We start from the raw sequence: 16,663 nt of genomic DNA on the forward strand, positions 1-16,663 counted from the left end.
AACTGGCGGAGGTGATAGCCGAGCCGCTTTCCATCATCTGTCAGCGCTCCTTGTTGACTGGTGAGGTCCCAGAAGACTGGAGGCTTGCCGATGTGACTCCCATTTATAAGAAAGGTCGTAAGGAGGATCCGGGGAACTACAGGCCTGTTAGCCTGACCTCGGTGCCAGGGAAGGTTATGGAGCAGATTGTCTTGAGGGAGATCATGCGGCATGTGCAGGGTGACCGGGGGATCAGGCCTAGCCAGCATGGGATCATGAAGGGCAGATCCTGTTTGACCAACCTGATCTCCTTCTATGATCTAGTGACCCATCTGGTGGATGAGGGAAAGGCTGTTGATGTGGTCTACCTAGACTTCAGCAAAGCCTTTGACACTGTCTCCCACAGCATTCTCCTGCAAAAGCTGGCAGCCAGAGGCTTGGATGGATACACTCTTGGCTGGGTAAGGAGCTGGCTGGAGGGCCAGGCACAGAGAGTGGTGGTGAATGGTGTCAAATCCAGCTGTCGACCGGTCGTGAGTGGTGTTCCCCAGGGGTCGGTGCTGGGGCCTGTCCTCTTCAATATCTTTATTGATGACCTCGATGAGGGCATCGAGTGCACCCTCAGTAAATTCGCAGATGACACCAAATTGGCTGGAAGTGTGGATCTGCCTGGGGGTAGCGAGGCCCTACAGAAGGATCTGGACAGGCTGGAGAACTGGGCTGAAGCCAATAGGATGAGGTTCAACAAGGCCAAATGCCGGGTCCTGCACTTCGGCCACAACAACCCCAGGCGACGCTACAGGCTTGGGGCGGTGTGGCTGGAGGACTGCGTAGAGGAAATGGACCTGGGGGTATTGATTGATGCTCGGCTGAACATGAGCCGACAGTGTGCCCAGGTGGCTAAGAAGGCCAATGGCATCCTGGCTTGCATCAGAAACAGTGTTGCAAGCAGGAGCAGAGAGGTGATTTTTCCCCTGTATTCAGCTCCTGTGAGGCCACACCTCAAGTACTGTGTCCAGTTTTGAGCCCCTCACTGCAAGAAAGACATTGAGGCCCTGGAACGTGTTCAAAAGAGGGCAACAAAGCTGGTGAGGGGTCTGGAACACAGGCCATATGAGGAGAGGCTGAAGGAGCTGGGAATGTTCAGCCTGGAGAAGAGGAGGCTCAGGGGAGACCTCATTGCTCTCTATAACTTCCTGAAGGGAGGCTGTAGTGAGCTGGGGGTCGGCCTCTTCTCTCGTGTCATTAGTGATAGGACCAGGGGGAATGGCTTCAAGCTACGGCAGGGGAGATTCAGGCTGGACATGAGGAAGTATTACTTTTCAGAAAGGGTGGTCAGGCACTGGAATGGACTGCCCAGGGAGGTGGTGGAGTCACCGAGCCTGGGGGTGTTCAAGGAAAGACTGGATGTTGTGTTGAGGGACATGGTTTAGTAGGAGCTATTGGGAATAGGTGAACGGTTGGACTGGATGATCTTTTAGGTCTTTTCCAACCTTGGTGATTCTATGATTCTATGATTCTAATATAAAGTGGGAAATTGTTCATTAGGATAAAAAGTGAAGAAAGTGTAAAATGCTGCCTAAATGGAATATGGCAACAAAATAAATTTGTGCTATTGAACCAACAAACATTCTGACAAAAACTTAGCGAGCATTGTCAGTGGAGAGTGGGATTAGATTGTCATCACTGAATAGTGCTGAGGGAGTAGAGTAAAAGAAATGAAAATCAATAGTATGAAGTACAAGATCATGCATCTTGATACTGCAGTAAGAGCTCTGGTCAGGAAAGAAATTTTTTTATCTAAAGATAATCAGATAAGGTATTTTCAGTACTAATATTAATGCAAACGTTAAAAGGACTGTTAAGCCATCACCTGAAATGTGGAGAGATTTTAAAACAGAAGCTTTTGGAATACCCACAGTACTAAAAGATTTGAATCAAGAGAGGAAACTTGAAGAACACAGTTTTTTTAACCCTGAAAAGTGAGGAAGGCTAGAAGGATATAAGGAGTCTTTTTAAAGCAAGGATAAGGAAACTCAGAGCGTATAAATGAGCTAGTCTTCAGGCACATATAGATTGTATTTCAACAGACAACTTGGTTTTGTGTGCTCACCAACACTGAAAACTCCGTTCTTTCACTTAAATTCAGAATTATTATGAGTTATACACTTCAGTTTGGCTTGGATTTACATCTGAATCTCCTCAGCAGTAGGAGTAAATGTAGGTTGTTTTTTTTCTTTTTCCTCTTCTGCCATCCTATTACACTCTCGACTTTATACCGTATTTTCTAGATGAACATGGACAAATGTTATAGATATTTCAGGTGATCTTTAGAAGAGCTGCTTGGATTCTCAGTTTTGATTTTTCATCTGTTTTCACTAAATTGAAAGTTGCTGAAACTTTCAGTAATTCCAAAAGAATACCAATATATTGAGATTTAGTTTCTGTTTGAGACTGTCTACAGAAATATAGTCTTAAAGGAAAATATATCTAGTAGATGTGTATTGCAGAAATGATAAGAATGCTGAAATTTCATACTCAGGAACAACCTAAGACAAAAGAAGAAAAAACCCCAACCAACTATAGAACAAGACAGACAGTGTGAAGATTCTTGATCAAATACATAACTGTTTGAGATAAAAAAAAACAAACACAAAAGCAACAGAAGTAACAAGTTATTTTTTAAAAAAAGGCTTTGCTGAAAACAAGAATTTGAAAATTTCAATGCTTAGTCACTGATTTTTAATATGGCTTGCAAATCAGCTCTAGGCAGTGATTTTTTTTATTTTATTTTTTTTTTATCTGGCAAAAAGCAAGTAGGACTTTCTCAGCTGCTACCTACATTTTTTCTTTTTAAACTTGTGTGTTTTCTGGCTCTGATCATTCTGACACTTTGTAAGTATTTTAATTTTATGCACATTTAAGACAAGACAAACTATGTTGTAAAGATACTGAACTTGATAATATATACGTTGTGTTTAATATTAATTATGTATTTCCTAGGAGCTTTCTAATTAATTTTTTTTAATTTATTTTCTTAAACTTGTGTGCATCTACCCTCAAATGCTTCTTAAAACAGCAGAGGTATGAGTTTATATTAAAATCAATATTGATTTTGAAACCTATCAAGACATGAAGCACATCTTCAGTGAGCACTGTCAACTTCTAATTTTAACTCTACTTCTCTAACAAAGCAGTTTCTTAACTGCTAAAGCTAAATGATACACCTATTTCCCCTTTACTTTTTAGAAACAGTGATTGTATAGAAATCACTTTTTTTACACTGCATTAGCATTTTCACCGTTACCATTGATCATTTTATACTTGTGTTAACCTTTCTGTTATGAATGGAATTGTAGTTGCTATGCAACATTTTAATCCAGTCATTTGGTGATTCTTGGCAGAATTTTGTGAAAGATGTGTTCAGTGAGGGCATCTCATGCTTTCTATCGCATATCTCTGTGCAGAAGGAAATCACGGATCCATTACAGATCCTATTGACATCATAGGGCCAGAAACTTTTTCTAGGGATTTTGTAGGTGAAGGTAATTTTATCTTTGTAGGAACAGTATATTTTGAATGAAATAGCTGATAAAAAAATAAATTGCATCACAGAATCACAGAACTGCAGAGGGTGGAAGTGACCTCTGGAGTACATCTAGTCCAACCCTTCTGCTAAAGAAAGTTTGCTACGGTAGGTTACACAGGAAAGCGTACAGGCAGGTCTTGAATATTTCCAAAAAAGGAGACTCCACAACCTCACTGGGCAGCCTGTTCCAGTGCTTTGTCACTCTCACAATACAAAAGTTCTGTCTTATATTCATATGGAACTTCTTGTGTTGCAGTTTGTGCCCATTGGTCCTTGTTCTGTTGCCTTTAGATATTTATAAGCTTTGACAAGATCTCCTTGTAGTCTTCTCTTCTGCAGGCTAAAGATCTATCGCGTTTCCTTGTAAGAGAGATGCTCCAGGCCATAATGATCTTTGTAGCCCTGTCATTCTTGAACGGGGGAGCCCAGAACTGGACACAGTACCCCAGATGTGGCCTCACCAGGGTGGAATAGAGAGGGAGGATCATGTCCCTTGTCCCTTGTCCTGATGGCAACATTCTTTTTACTGCACCCCAGGATACCATTGGCCCCAATGGCCTAAAGGCTGGCTCTCATGGTCAACCTGTTGTGCACCAGGACACCAAAGTCCTTCTCTGCTTAACTCCTTTAGAGCAGGTCGTCCCCATACCTGTACTGATGCATGCAGTTATTTCTCTCCAGGTGCAGAACTCTACACTTGCCCTTGTTGAACCACATTAGCTTCCTCTCTGCCCAACTCTCTAGTTTGTCTAGGTGTCGTTGAATGGAAGCAGAGCCTTCTGGTATGCCAGCAACACCTCTCCATTTTGTATCATCAGTGTTCCCTGCATTCTTCCAAATGATTGGAAGTTACATTCCTCTTTTTTCTGGTAAGAAATTTTGCAGTTTTCTGCATCCTGTTATAGATTCTTGATGTTTCCTTTCTGCTCTTTTTTTCTCTTAAGTCTGTGTATTGCTTCACCTCATCTCAGTGTCTGTACTTCTCTCCGGTCTGCTTGAAAGGCATGTTGACTTTACAAATTCTGTTGTGTTTCTTAATAGGCATTATGCTTTCAAACTAGGGAGCTGGATCTTAGGTTTCATGCATCAGTGTTCAGTAACCTGTTTTCTTTGTTTTGAGGGTCTTACTTTCTTCATGATCTATCATAGAAATTTTATTATTTTCTGTTTTAACAGATTGTTGTTTAAGCAAGCTTCGTGATTCTTGGAGTTGCTTTAAAGCTGCCTATGGGTAATCAGAAGACAGACTGGTATAGATATATCTCAGGCTATTTAAAACTGACTGTGCTATACCTTAGTCATAAGAATAAAGCAAAATGCAACATTCAAACAATATTCTAATCAGAACAAGGCAACTATATAAGTAGGGAAACTGAGCATTGTAATTTCCTCATCATGCGTTGTAATTTGGTCACTGCTTTTATTTCAAAATTGAAAATGCAGTATGCTGTTTTGGACAAGATTTTAACTGAGAAATTTTACAGTGTTTCTTGTTTAAGGTGTTAACAGAGTTAATGTACTGTGTTTTAGTCTCAGCAGAAAACCTGGAGAAGAGCCTGAAGCATATGGAAAAGCAACTCCAACAGCTTGAGAAGGATTTGAAGACATTTCCAGTTGCTGAAGATAAGCATGATAAGTTCGTAGCAAAAATGTCCATATCCTTTGGAGTATTCTTTAAAAAAACACATACAAATAGTTTGATTGCAATAACTCCAACTTTAAATTTATCTAGCTTCAGTTTGTAGCATATATTGTTGAAAAAAAAAATCTTTTCTCTTTAAAGCTAAGTACATGAACAGCCTTATTAATGGAGTCATCTGTAGTGAATGGAATTGGGGGAAAAATGCTGTTAGGTTTAACTCTGTATGTAGGTGCCTTACTGGGTGATTTTTCTCATAAGAGTATATTAGAGGAAGATGTGCATCACTCTGTATTTGTTCTTTAGTGTATGAATTACAGTTCAGAATAAGTTTGGTAGATGCAACAATTACAACAAAAAATTTCTCCTATTGCTTAAATGAAATTTACCTTCTGACTATTTATTCCAAGCCCTCCACCCAACTGAACTGCCTGTCTCCCTCATATGTGACAGGAAGATATTTAATCAAAGTCAAGGAAATTGTCCTCTAGCTTAAACCTCTCTACTGACCTTTGGCCATGGAGAATATCCTAGGAGCAGAAATATCAACATACATAGAGAGAAAAGTTAAAATTCCCTTACTAGGCATAGTTAGTTTATTATCTAACTGGAAGTCTACTTTGCTATGTATAAAGACAGGAGGACTCAGGAGACAGTTATTCATTGCTCTTGATTAATCTAACTCTATTAAATAAAGGACAGCAAGAGACCCTAAAGGTAAGTGGCTCTTATGACTGCTGCATTAGGGCCAATTTCCTCTTCAGAAGACTAGCTGCAACCAAATCATATATATAACTTGGCTTTAGGCCTTTCTCTGGACTCTGTAGTGTCTATAACCTTCCAGTGTTACCACTAATCTTTTCTGTTGTAGTTTATTTTGTTGGTGAAGCTATTCTCTGTTATTGTTCTTGTTGCTGTTGTTAGTGACTTTCTTTTCCAACTCACTGTGGTTTTGAGAGATTTGTTGAAACTCACTAGCACGGTGTCTCTATAGTGTGAAATGTTTTTGCATCTGAAGAAGCCAGTGGTACAGAAGAGAACTTGGAGAGTTCTAAATTTCCTCCATAAAAAAAAAGATATAAAAGAAGTTAACAAAAATCATTTAGGATTGAGTGAAGAATAGCCTGAAGATATAGGTTTCACTTAAGAAGGAGAGCAGAGAGCAGTGAAGAGAAATAAATCTGTGCTAATGTCCAACATCTGAAATTCCAAAAATGATTAAGTTGAATGCCTAATTTCCTTTTGTGTTACTGACACATTAGGCATTTCTGGAACTTGATGGCAGAAAGTGAGTGGAATACTTTCATAGAAGGTTATAAATTGCATTTGAGACAGAATAGGTCACAGTTGTAAAACAATAGTGTAAGAAGTTAAAATATGATATTCAGATAGGTAAATGGGTGGACCTTGTCAGTAAATGCCATAACTTTTCTCAGAGTTAAAATTCCATCCCCATATATGAAGACTATTAGAGCAATTTACTGAGCTCTTAGAAAGGATATTGATCATCTCAGGAAAGGAAGAAATGTCCTTTTCAAGCATTTCAGAAGCAGTACTTCAGCAATACTGCTGAACATTTAGATTATCATTGTATGTCATGAAGATAAGCCATAACCAAAAAGTTAAATTAGTTGTTTGCAAGGGTTGTCTCGGAGAGATCTTTGATTGAACCAACTGTGCAATACTTTGTATGAAGGGATGATCTCAGCTGAACTTTTTAGGAGTTTCATTAAAATAAAATAATAAATTAAATAGCAATAAATCCCCAGACTTGAAAAGATTTAAAAATAAACTCAAGTATTTACCCTTTGGATGACATATTCTTACATGAACTAAAGTAGTGTTAGACACTAGAAAAATTGGAGTTGAAAAGATATTCTCTTTTAAGATGGCTGCAAGGAGAAACTGAGCTGTGTAGCTGTAAATCTGGTTTCTGTGCCAAGAAAAACTGATTTAGACTAAATAAAAAGATCATATATATGGGCTCAGCCTATATACATATCTATATATGTATGTATATATAGTATGTATGTATATATGTATGTGTATATATATATATATATATATACTAATATATGCAAGATACACTATTAAGTGACATGGACATTGTGGTGGGTTTTATTGTTTGCTTGTTTGTTTAAGGAGAAACCATTCCTTGCAGAGTACAAATTATGCCAAGACATTCAGTAGAGCATAACTGAATATCCATGCATCTTTCAACAAGATGGGTTAACAAAGTCTTCCAAGAAAACAGATTTTTTAAAGAGAATAGTAGAATGACTACTTATTCTGGAATAATATATAGTTAAAAAATAAAATTGAAAAACTCATGCCAAAAAGCAGATACTAGTAGGTACTAACAGAAAGGCAAGTGCATTTCAGTGACTATGAAATAGTACATCTAGAAGAAGAATGTTAGGAGCTCTTGAGAACAACTGTAGTTAAAAACAATCAGAAAGTAGAAATAAGTTGCTGTAAAAATCAGTAATAGTCTTACATCTTGAGTACTTCCATCACCCCATCTCTAAAAGCATATTGTACACCTATTGATGTGGTAGAGAATGGTGACAACAGTGATCAACAGAAAGCAATAATTTCAGCAAGGAGGATGTTTAAATAGATTAGGACTCTGAAGCTGGAAAATTAAATAAGAATTAGTAAAGATACTTGTAAATTTATCTACCATGCAACAGGAAAGTTAGGAAGGTGTTCATTATTTCTTGTAAATAATTAGGAATAAAATCCTACTTCAGAGATGATAACATACTAACAGGAATGTTTACTCATGCAGAACACAAACTGCAGCATTTACTTTTAAGATGTTGTAGAGGTTGACAGCGTAGATGAATTTCCTTTAAGGCTTAGATAGTCAGCTAAAGATACTGTGTCTGGAGCTTAAATACATTAGTCCTGAGGTAGTTTTAGCTCATAAAAATCAGTAACCTGCAGATTCTTAGAAGCTAAATAGTACATAAGTTGACTTACCATGCTACACTTTTTCTATTTCATTCTTGTTTTCTCCAATCACTGGGTATTGATTGCTGTCAGAAACAGGTGAGATGAATATTTTATCATAGTCAGAATAAATCAGTGCAAGTAAAACCAGCTACACTACGTATTTTGTTATGTTAGGCTATTCAAACAGTATTTTGAACAGAACATATTATGAACGGGAATAGTTTGCCTTCAACTACTACTTCTCCCAGTACAGAGGCAATAATTTCAGAACCGTTAAGTTGCATTTGGTTTCTAGTAATTTCAGTGAACACACTAATTAAAGAAGCTCACTTTTAGAAAAGTAGGAGCTTCAATAAATTACGAAGCAAAAAAGGTTTGATGGAAAGGTTAGATAATCCTGCACAGCATGATGAAGCCTGGACGTGTCTTGACTTTTATTCCTATGACAAGGAAAGCTGAATGATGCTGAAGTCTTGAAAGGCATGCAGCTCATAAAGAGAAACCAGTAGGAAATCTGAAAAAGGAAGGATGGTGCTTTGTTGGTAATAATTTCTCATCTTGAGTACAATTAGGCTTCATGGACAAGCAGGCTATTACATCCTGTCACAAATATCACAACCCAAAGGTCCCTAATGAACTGATTAGCATTCTTGTTTCTTCAGGAAGTCAGATATATGCACAGTTGGTGCACCCTTTTATTGACAAAGTCTATAATTATTAATATTTCTCTTATACATTAAATTGTGCTAGTTTGTCAGTGATCTTATGTATACTAGCTGAGCAAAAATTACAGTCATTATTGTAGTTCATTTGTTTGCTTTAATTAGAACAGTCAAATAATATTGAATTGATATTGATTTATAGTATTAAATTCATTCGGTGTAATGTTCAAGAAAAAGCACAGTGAACAAAATGCATTTGTATGTTCAAAATAAAAATTTAGTGGGTTTATGAAGAGAATTTAAATTACATGTTGAAAGCTTAATTAAGTAGTTAATCAACATCTTCTGTATCAGTCTAGCTCACATCTAATGATTTTATAAGGAGCAGTTGAGAAACTCTTGACAAATTTTATCCTGTTTAACCACTGAATGTATTTATAAAGGTGATTTTCACACAAGTTTATGCAACTAATACTTGAGAGACAGTAAGTTAGTTGATACCTTTCAGCTAGGAATACAGTCTTTTTTTTTTTTTGATCAATTCTCTGTTCCTTTTTCCTTGTGGTTTAAGTGAATTTGTTAAGAGAAGGAAAGAATTGAACGTAGCCTGATTCAAGTGAGGTATAAGAAACCCAATTCTGTACATTGCCTCTAAACTATTGGTTATCCAACCAGCCATATAGTTGGAAATTTCTTCTGTATGGTGTGAAGAAATAAGACATCCTAGGATCCTAAAAGATTTTCAAGATTACAAGACCAGAGCTGATCAAGTGAAAAAGGACTGCATGTCACTCTTCCAGAAAGGATCAAGATGTTGACTATGAGGGCATGTAATTAATAGGGTTTGGGCAAACAATGTAAATTTAACTTGAATTATGTAATTCTTTTATATATTTTCTATCTGGTCTGGACCTCAGACTCATTAACACTGGTTTTGTTCATAAATACAAGGGATATACACACTATGGTACAAATGCATGTCAATTTTTTTTTAGTATTATATTTAATATAGAGGTAAGATTGAGTGAGTAAGTCAAGGAAAAGGAATTATTAGACAAACACTCTTCAGAAGATACTAATTTAAAAATTTAAACATTAGAGTGTCTTTTTTGAACTACTCTATTCAGAGAAGAAATTTTAGTGTTGATCCTTGCTGTGTACATAAAATGAAGTCTCTGTGACATGTATTTTTCAGATAATTGCAACTATTTCCCCAAGAGCTTCATGTGGGAAATTCTCGCTGGAGCCCTGCATAATTTGTGCCCTCTGGCCTTAAAATAAATAAATAAATAAAATTTAAAAATTGTTCATTGAAATCCTGGTTTGAAGTGACCTCAATCTATTTACACCAGTCTTTGAAAAATTTGCTGTGTTTTTACAGAGACTGTTGCTGGCTTATATAATGACAGTCTCAGTTCCATTTTGAAGATTCTGTTGAAATACATACAGCATCTGTGCACTTATTAATCTTTTGTACTTATGCAGGATCAGATTCCTTTTTGAATTGCCTATGTTTAATACGTGGGTTAGTTTGTCAAAATGTCACATGCAATGAATGTAAGGTCTTCTGAGAAAATGTTTGGAGTACTAACGTAATTTGTTATCTACCGTAGAGTAACAGCTGATTTTATGTCTTGATACACTCCACTATATTAGTATTTTACATAGCACAATATATTAAAATCAATACAGTTTTAAGACAAGCAGTCCACTATGGAAAAAGCTGCCATGAATATGCAAGACCAAATATATAGTATATGGAAATTCCACAACAGATACTACTCATTTCAGCCCCGCATTGCTTTTCTGTTCCAATAATGAGCAGAATGCTGATCTGTAGTCCCATGAGTTCAAAAAGGCTGTCCATGAAGTGAAGCCATTTCAGAAAAAGTTAACAAATAACTAACTTCTTGATTTGCTTTTCCTCCCACCTGTGTTGCAGCTTTGCTGTACTTCTGTTTTCATTCATCCAAAGCCAATGAATCGTGTAGCTGATAATGCACATATATCAACCTGTTCATAATAATTACAGTTGGGATTGCCGTGCTCAGTAGTATTCCCTGTTGCCTCCAGTTTAGCTAGTACTGGCTAACAAAAGCTGTATTTAAGGAAAAAAGGAAGAGGACTTATTAAAAGTAGCTAAATTGAAGCACAGTCTCAGTAGAATGCCAGGAGCTTAGGGTATCCCATAGCATACCAAACAGAAAATAAAAATCTCAGAATTCTCTGTCTGGGAATGAAATACTGCATAGTAGCACATCTTTCCAGAATGCTGCATTTTGAGTTTAAAATTTTGCACCATGTATTTGAGAGGACTCAGTTCCAACAGTTTAATATAAACATTATATAGACACTATTAGCATAGTTGTAACTGTACTTACATCTTGTAGAATATCACAGATCTTCTCAAAAGTTTCCTTTTTAGTGTATACTGGCTTATCATTCATTTACAACATTAAATATACATTTTATTTATATTTGTAGCTTTTGTAAGATTTTTTTTTTCCTTCCTAGAATGCTGAAGAAAGTTACTGGCAGGTTTGATAAATGGCATTTATACCTATTGTCAAAAAAAACAATTTACCTGGTTTTCCTTTAGCATTCCAAGCTATGGAAATAAACAAGCTCAAAAATGCAATAGATAGTTATTTCTATCTAAGTTCTATTGGTGATATAAGATTTATATACAAGTATAGTATGAAAAATGATTAAGATGCAAAAACATTTTCCTTCACTTAACGTTAATTTTTGTTTCCTACTGTGGCAGCTTTTTTTTCTTTCTTGAACTGCTGACATTTGTTTAGGTGGTCCTAATGGGTATTTGTGCCATGCTTTGTTATTCATAATTCTTTTTTTTTTCTTTACTTAATATTTGGGCAGCTGTTGCATACTGATCTCTCATCCACTTTCCTTGCTATCCCACCAGTAAGTTTTGTGCATGTTGGGGAATAAGTAAAAGAATGTTTTGAAACTAAGTATAACAAACTATAAAGACGTCTTATAGTGAAGATCAAATGGGATTCGGTCTCTAAGCTAAACAAGTACATGGTATAAAATTTGAAGAGTAAAAATAATCACCCAGTAGTGAGTTGTTCCTATCAATTTGAAATAGCAGAGATAACAAAAATTCTATTTCTTTGTTTTTAATTCACCTAATTAAAAATCCCATTCTTCATAAAAATAAAATGGTAAATAATGTATGTATTTGTGATATAAAATAGACAGTTAATTGTCTTTTATAGTAATTGCAGTGGGTAGTGGGAGAAAAGGTGAAGTTGACATTTTTTGTCTTTTACATTCTTTTCAGGAGCATGAAGAGAACATAAATATTTGTTTAGTTGCTTTTCCATTTATGTAAATACTTATGAAATCGTCCCATAGACCAACATGCAGTATTTCTTCTTTGAGCTTTACAAAGCCATGAATAAACAGTCATTTTTTACTTGACTCCATTTGCTATGCAGTATTTTGGTGCTTTTTATAAGTTGTCTATCTTTTTTGGGAGTAGTTCTGTTGTTTTCACCTCTAATTTAATTAAATTGTATTTGCACTGTAAATAGTCTTGGAAAGCATAAATTTCTGATGCAGTCACTAGAAATAAAATCGGAAGCAATACTGTTGCTATATTAACATTCTAGAGAGCTGTTAGGATGAGGGTTTTTTCTCTTGTATTTATTATTTTTAATACTGTTGTTTGCTGACATTTCTATTTTTACTGTATTTGAAGTAATAATTACAGTATTTCTTGATATGTTAAAGTATTCCAGTTAGTTACTGATATCTAAATTTCACTTTGTTTTTATATATATGGCAGAATGGCATGCATTTTAGTGAAGTTAGCTACTGGTTCTAAATCAAATTATATAATTTATATATTTTTAAATGAGTATATTTTAGAAATATATTCTAATTTACTTAACTAAATTACATGTTTGACCTTAAAGATAATTGTGCATATGTTCTTAAATGAACTCAGTACTCTTGCAGCCTTAACAGCAGCATACAGCTTTCTAATTCATGCCAAAGAAGATTTTCAGAAACTTTCAGGGATGCATGAGAACATGGAAAAACTGTATCAGAATGTGATGAGGTATTTTGCAATCGATCTGAAGAAAGTTTCAGTGGAGGAGTTTTTAACCGACTTAAACAACTTCAGGATGATGTTCATGGTATGGTTTGTTTATTTATTCCCTAACATTTCTTAAAAATTACTTTTGTAGTCTTCAAATTCCTGAACAAAATAAAATAATTTTCTTCTGCCTCAAAAAGCATCTGATGCACATTACAGAAACTTTTTTGTTCCTCCTAAATTCTGCTAAGTTACGATAATTAGATTTTGAGTTATTATTTTTGGATTATTTCTTTTTGAAAGAAATGGAAATTCTTTACAACGATGAATGTAATTTAAAACTGAACATCTTATGTTTATTTATAATCTGAATAGGAAAAGTATGAAACTCCACTTTTCTTAAAGCTGCTTTTTCTTTTTAAAGGATGCTTGTTAGTTATTTAAAAATAAAAAATAGCTGTCATTCTATGTATTCTTTTCCCATACAAAATCCAAATCCAGAACTTTATTTTATTTAATGATAATGTTCTCTGAGAGTTTGTTTTTTATGCATTTTTAAATCTTTCTTATCTCGCCTTTTAAAGAGATGATCTGTTGGGGAGAAGTAGCAAAGAACTATTTTATAGTTTTTAATGTCTTTATTATCTGTGAGAAACAGCCATTAGACTGATGCAGGTTATTTTTAGATAGCTTTTCATGTATAAAGCTCAATACATTGTCAAAAGCATAATTCAAACTCACTTTCAGTTAGTAGATGTTTGCTTTAGAGTTATCTAAAATAGTCATAAATTGAGGCTAGTTCAATATTTCTTATATCACAGGCCATCATCCTGCGACCATTATATATAAACATATATAAACTTTCACAACTAGTGCAATAATAGCTCAGCATAAAGGTTTAAAGTTTTTTGGAAATATAAATTTTTCTTTAGATATTTTTTTGAGTCCCGACATATTTTCATTATGTTTACAAATATGAATAATAAGCATTATTTAATCTCAATGTGGTGTTCTTATTATTCTTTGTTCCACCAAAATATGATTTAAGAAATTTTAACAAGTTTTCCTTCTTAAAAGTGAAATGGAAATTTCTCAAACAGTATTTCTTTAAACATTTTTTTAGAGTTTTATAGGAGCTCACTATATATGGCTACAAACAACTGTCTTGGCAAATTTCAGGATAATCAGCTGTTCTCCAAAAGATATTGCAAGTTCTTTTATCACTGCCGGTATACTTCTTCTGTAAGAAGGATGATTAATTTGATGCACTTCAGAATACATAAACAAGACTGGCATAACCCTCAATTTCAAATACCAAAGCAAATTTAGGAAAGTCTGAAAGTTCTTTTTTGGAGCTCCTGTTTAGGCTTAGTGAGGATCATTGTCTTGGTTATTTATAATTATGCTCAGATTGGTAAGGTTGTGGGGGCCAGGGACAGTTTGTTGATTTTCTGTGGTTTTTGTGGTCATTGTTTCTTTTGTGGCTAATTCTGATTACATGGCCTAATTTGTAAGCTATGCTCCTGCAGGAAGGAAATCTTAGAATCAGCTTTGTGATGTAGACTGGTGCAGTGATCAAACTCTTCTGTTGACCTGCTGAAAGATTCAGGTGCTCATTCTGCCATCTTCATATTGCAGCATAACACTTATCATTACAATATATTTAGATTGCTCCTGTATTTCCCAGTTTTGTTTATTTGTTGTTGTTATTTTTTAAAGTTTTCAGACATGTCAGAGAGTATAGTCAGGAAAAATACTCCTGTATATACTGAAACTTGGGTGAAATTCCTTTGCCCTTCCATTTTGAGGAAAGTACTTAAAATGGAACACATATTTAGCAGAGGTATCAGGATGTATAAAAATTATCGAAGCTCTGCTGCTTCAGAATTCAATGACTAAAATTCTAGAAGGTGCCATCTTCAATTAAAATAATTTTGCTCAGCTAGCTACATGTTGCATGACATTCAACAAAGGTAAGTGCTGGATCTGGGTCCCATGCAGTGACATAAAATTTGGGAATAGCGGCTAAAAACTTTCCCATCAGAAAAGGGCCAGGAGGTTCTGGTTGGCAACTGGCTGGACATGAGCCAGCAGGATGCCCAGGTGATCAAGAAGGCCGATCACATCCTGGTCTAAGTGTCCATCCTCAGGTATGCAGCACTGCTGAGCCATGGCTCGTATCCTGTATTCAGTTTTGAACCCCTCACCACAAGAAAAACACTGAGTTGCTCAAGTGTATGCAGAGGAGAGTGACAAAGCTGGCTGAAGGAACTAGGAAAGAGGTGTTCCAAGGAACAACTGAAGGAATTGGGGTTGTTTAGTCTGGAGAGGAGGAAGCTGAGGGGAAACTTCATCACTCTCTGTAACTATCTGAAAAGAGATAACAGCAAAGAGGGTCTCTTTTCTAAGGTTACAAGTGGTAGCAGTGAAGACACTGACTTACAATGTGCCAGGAAATGTTTAGATTGGGTACTAGGAAGAATTTCTTCCTGGAGACGGTAATCAAGCTTTAGAATAAGTTGTGCAGAAAAATGGTGGAGCCTTCAGCCCTGGAGGTATTTAAGAGATGTGTAGACATGGCACTAAAAGACATTATTTAGGTAGGTTAGGTTGATTGTTGAACTTCATGGTCTTGAAGGTCTTTTCCAAATGATTCGGTGATTCTGTATGCCTGACTTCTCAAACACACACAGCAGTTATATTTTCCAAACTGTTGCTAATTTGAAACCCAGGAAACCTATTTCGAAAATTCTAAATGTTATGAAATAGTTATATTAATTTAATAGTAAAATTATAGTTTTTAACCCACATCTTCTATTTAAATCCTGTAGAATAAGAATTCTAAGTGCTCATATTCATCTTGAACTGGAGATACAAAGTAGTGGTTGTCCTTTATCTTAATTTCCCTATAGTTGCTTTCTGTGTCCATAAAACTAGCACAGATACTAAGAACCTGCTTCACAGCTGTGTTATAAAGATAGATTCATTAACGCTTTGAAACAGTTAGTTGTTATTGATGAGCATGATAGAAGAAACCTTGAGGAAAATTAATAATTCTGTCTTGCAGAGCACAATTTGAAGGCTATATGAAGAAGGTGTGTAGATAAGGCATGAAACCACTTATCATTCAATGACACTAAACAAAATATTGAGTAGTTGCTTGGGTTTTAGTCTATTCAGAAAAGATTTTTGGGATGCCTAGTGTGAGACACCTGAGGCCTAATTTTCAGAATTGTTTAGAATTGGTTTTGATTACTGACAGTGATCAAGTGAAAGATGTTTGGAAAACTTAGCTAAAAAGATGTTTAAACTTAGTGCTACACCATTATTGGATTCTTAAATAGTCTAAAACAAAAATACAGCTTTAGTCATTGCTATTCATGGGAACATTAAGTTATGTCATCTCTGTTGTTCAGCAAAGCTGACAATTTAAATACATTTTTATTCACTTAGGATACTTTTGTATTTTTCATTAATGAAAACTAAGCAGTTTAAAATCTGGAGCCATAGTTTACAAGTTAATAGCTAATACTGGAATGCACTTTATACTTCAGTGTTATCTGTTAGCTGTAGCAACTAACATTAGCACTCTGTGACTACCAAATCTAGTGCATATTTGGTTGGCTGAATCCAAAATACGGGTGAAGCACCTTACCTTCAGTGCTGTAATGCGTGCAGATAAGTTCCCAATACATTACTGTAGCATCTTATTTATCTGAAATGTCTGTTCACCTGTGCTTTCATACTGCTGGATGTACTGCTAGTAG

General features: G+C 35.6%; 2 protein-coding genes across 2 annotated transcripts in view; one reads left to right on the forward strand and one right to left on the reverse strand.

Moving 5' to 3' along the window:
* LOC128092112 (uncharacterized) overlaps positions 1-16,663 on the reverse strand; it is a 392,342-nt gene that overhangs the window by 169,216 nt on the left and 206,463 nt on the right. The window lies entirely within an intron of this gene.
* The window catches only part of DIAPH3 (diaphanous related formin 3), a 228,895-nt gene that overhangs the window by 136,620 nt on the left and 75,612 nt on the right, over positions 1-16,663 (forward strand). Inside the window, exons 24-25 of the mRNA XM_052705656.1 lie at positions 5,099-5,223; positions 12,832-12,996. Coding sequence (XP_052561616.1) covers positions 5,099-5,223; positions 12,832-12,996 — 290 coding nt within the window. The remainder of the gene's footprint in view (positions 1-5,098; positions 5,224-12,831; positions 12,997-16,663) is intronic.

Source organism: Tympanuchus pallidicinctus, unplaced genomic scaffold (assembly GCF_026119805.1).
Source record: "Tympanuchus pallidicinctus isolate F22 unplaced genomic scaffold, pur_lepc_1.0 scaffold6, whole genome shotgun sequence".
NCBI lineage: Eukaryota > Metazoa > Chordata > Aves > Galliformes > Phasianidae > Tympanuchus > Tympanuchus pallidicinctus.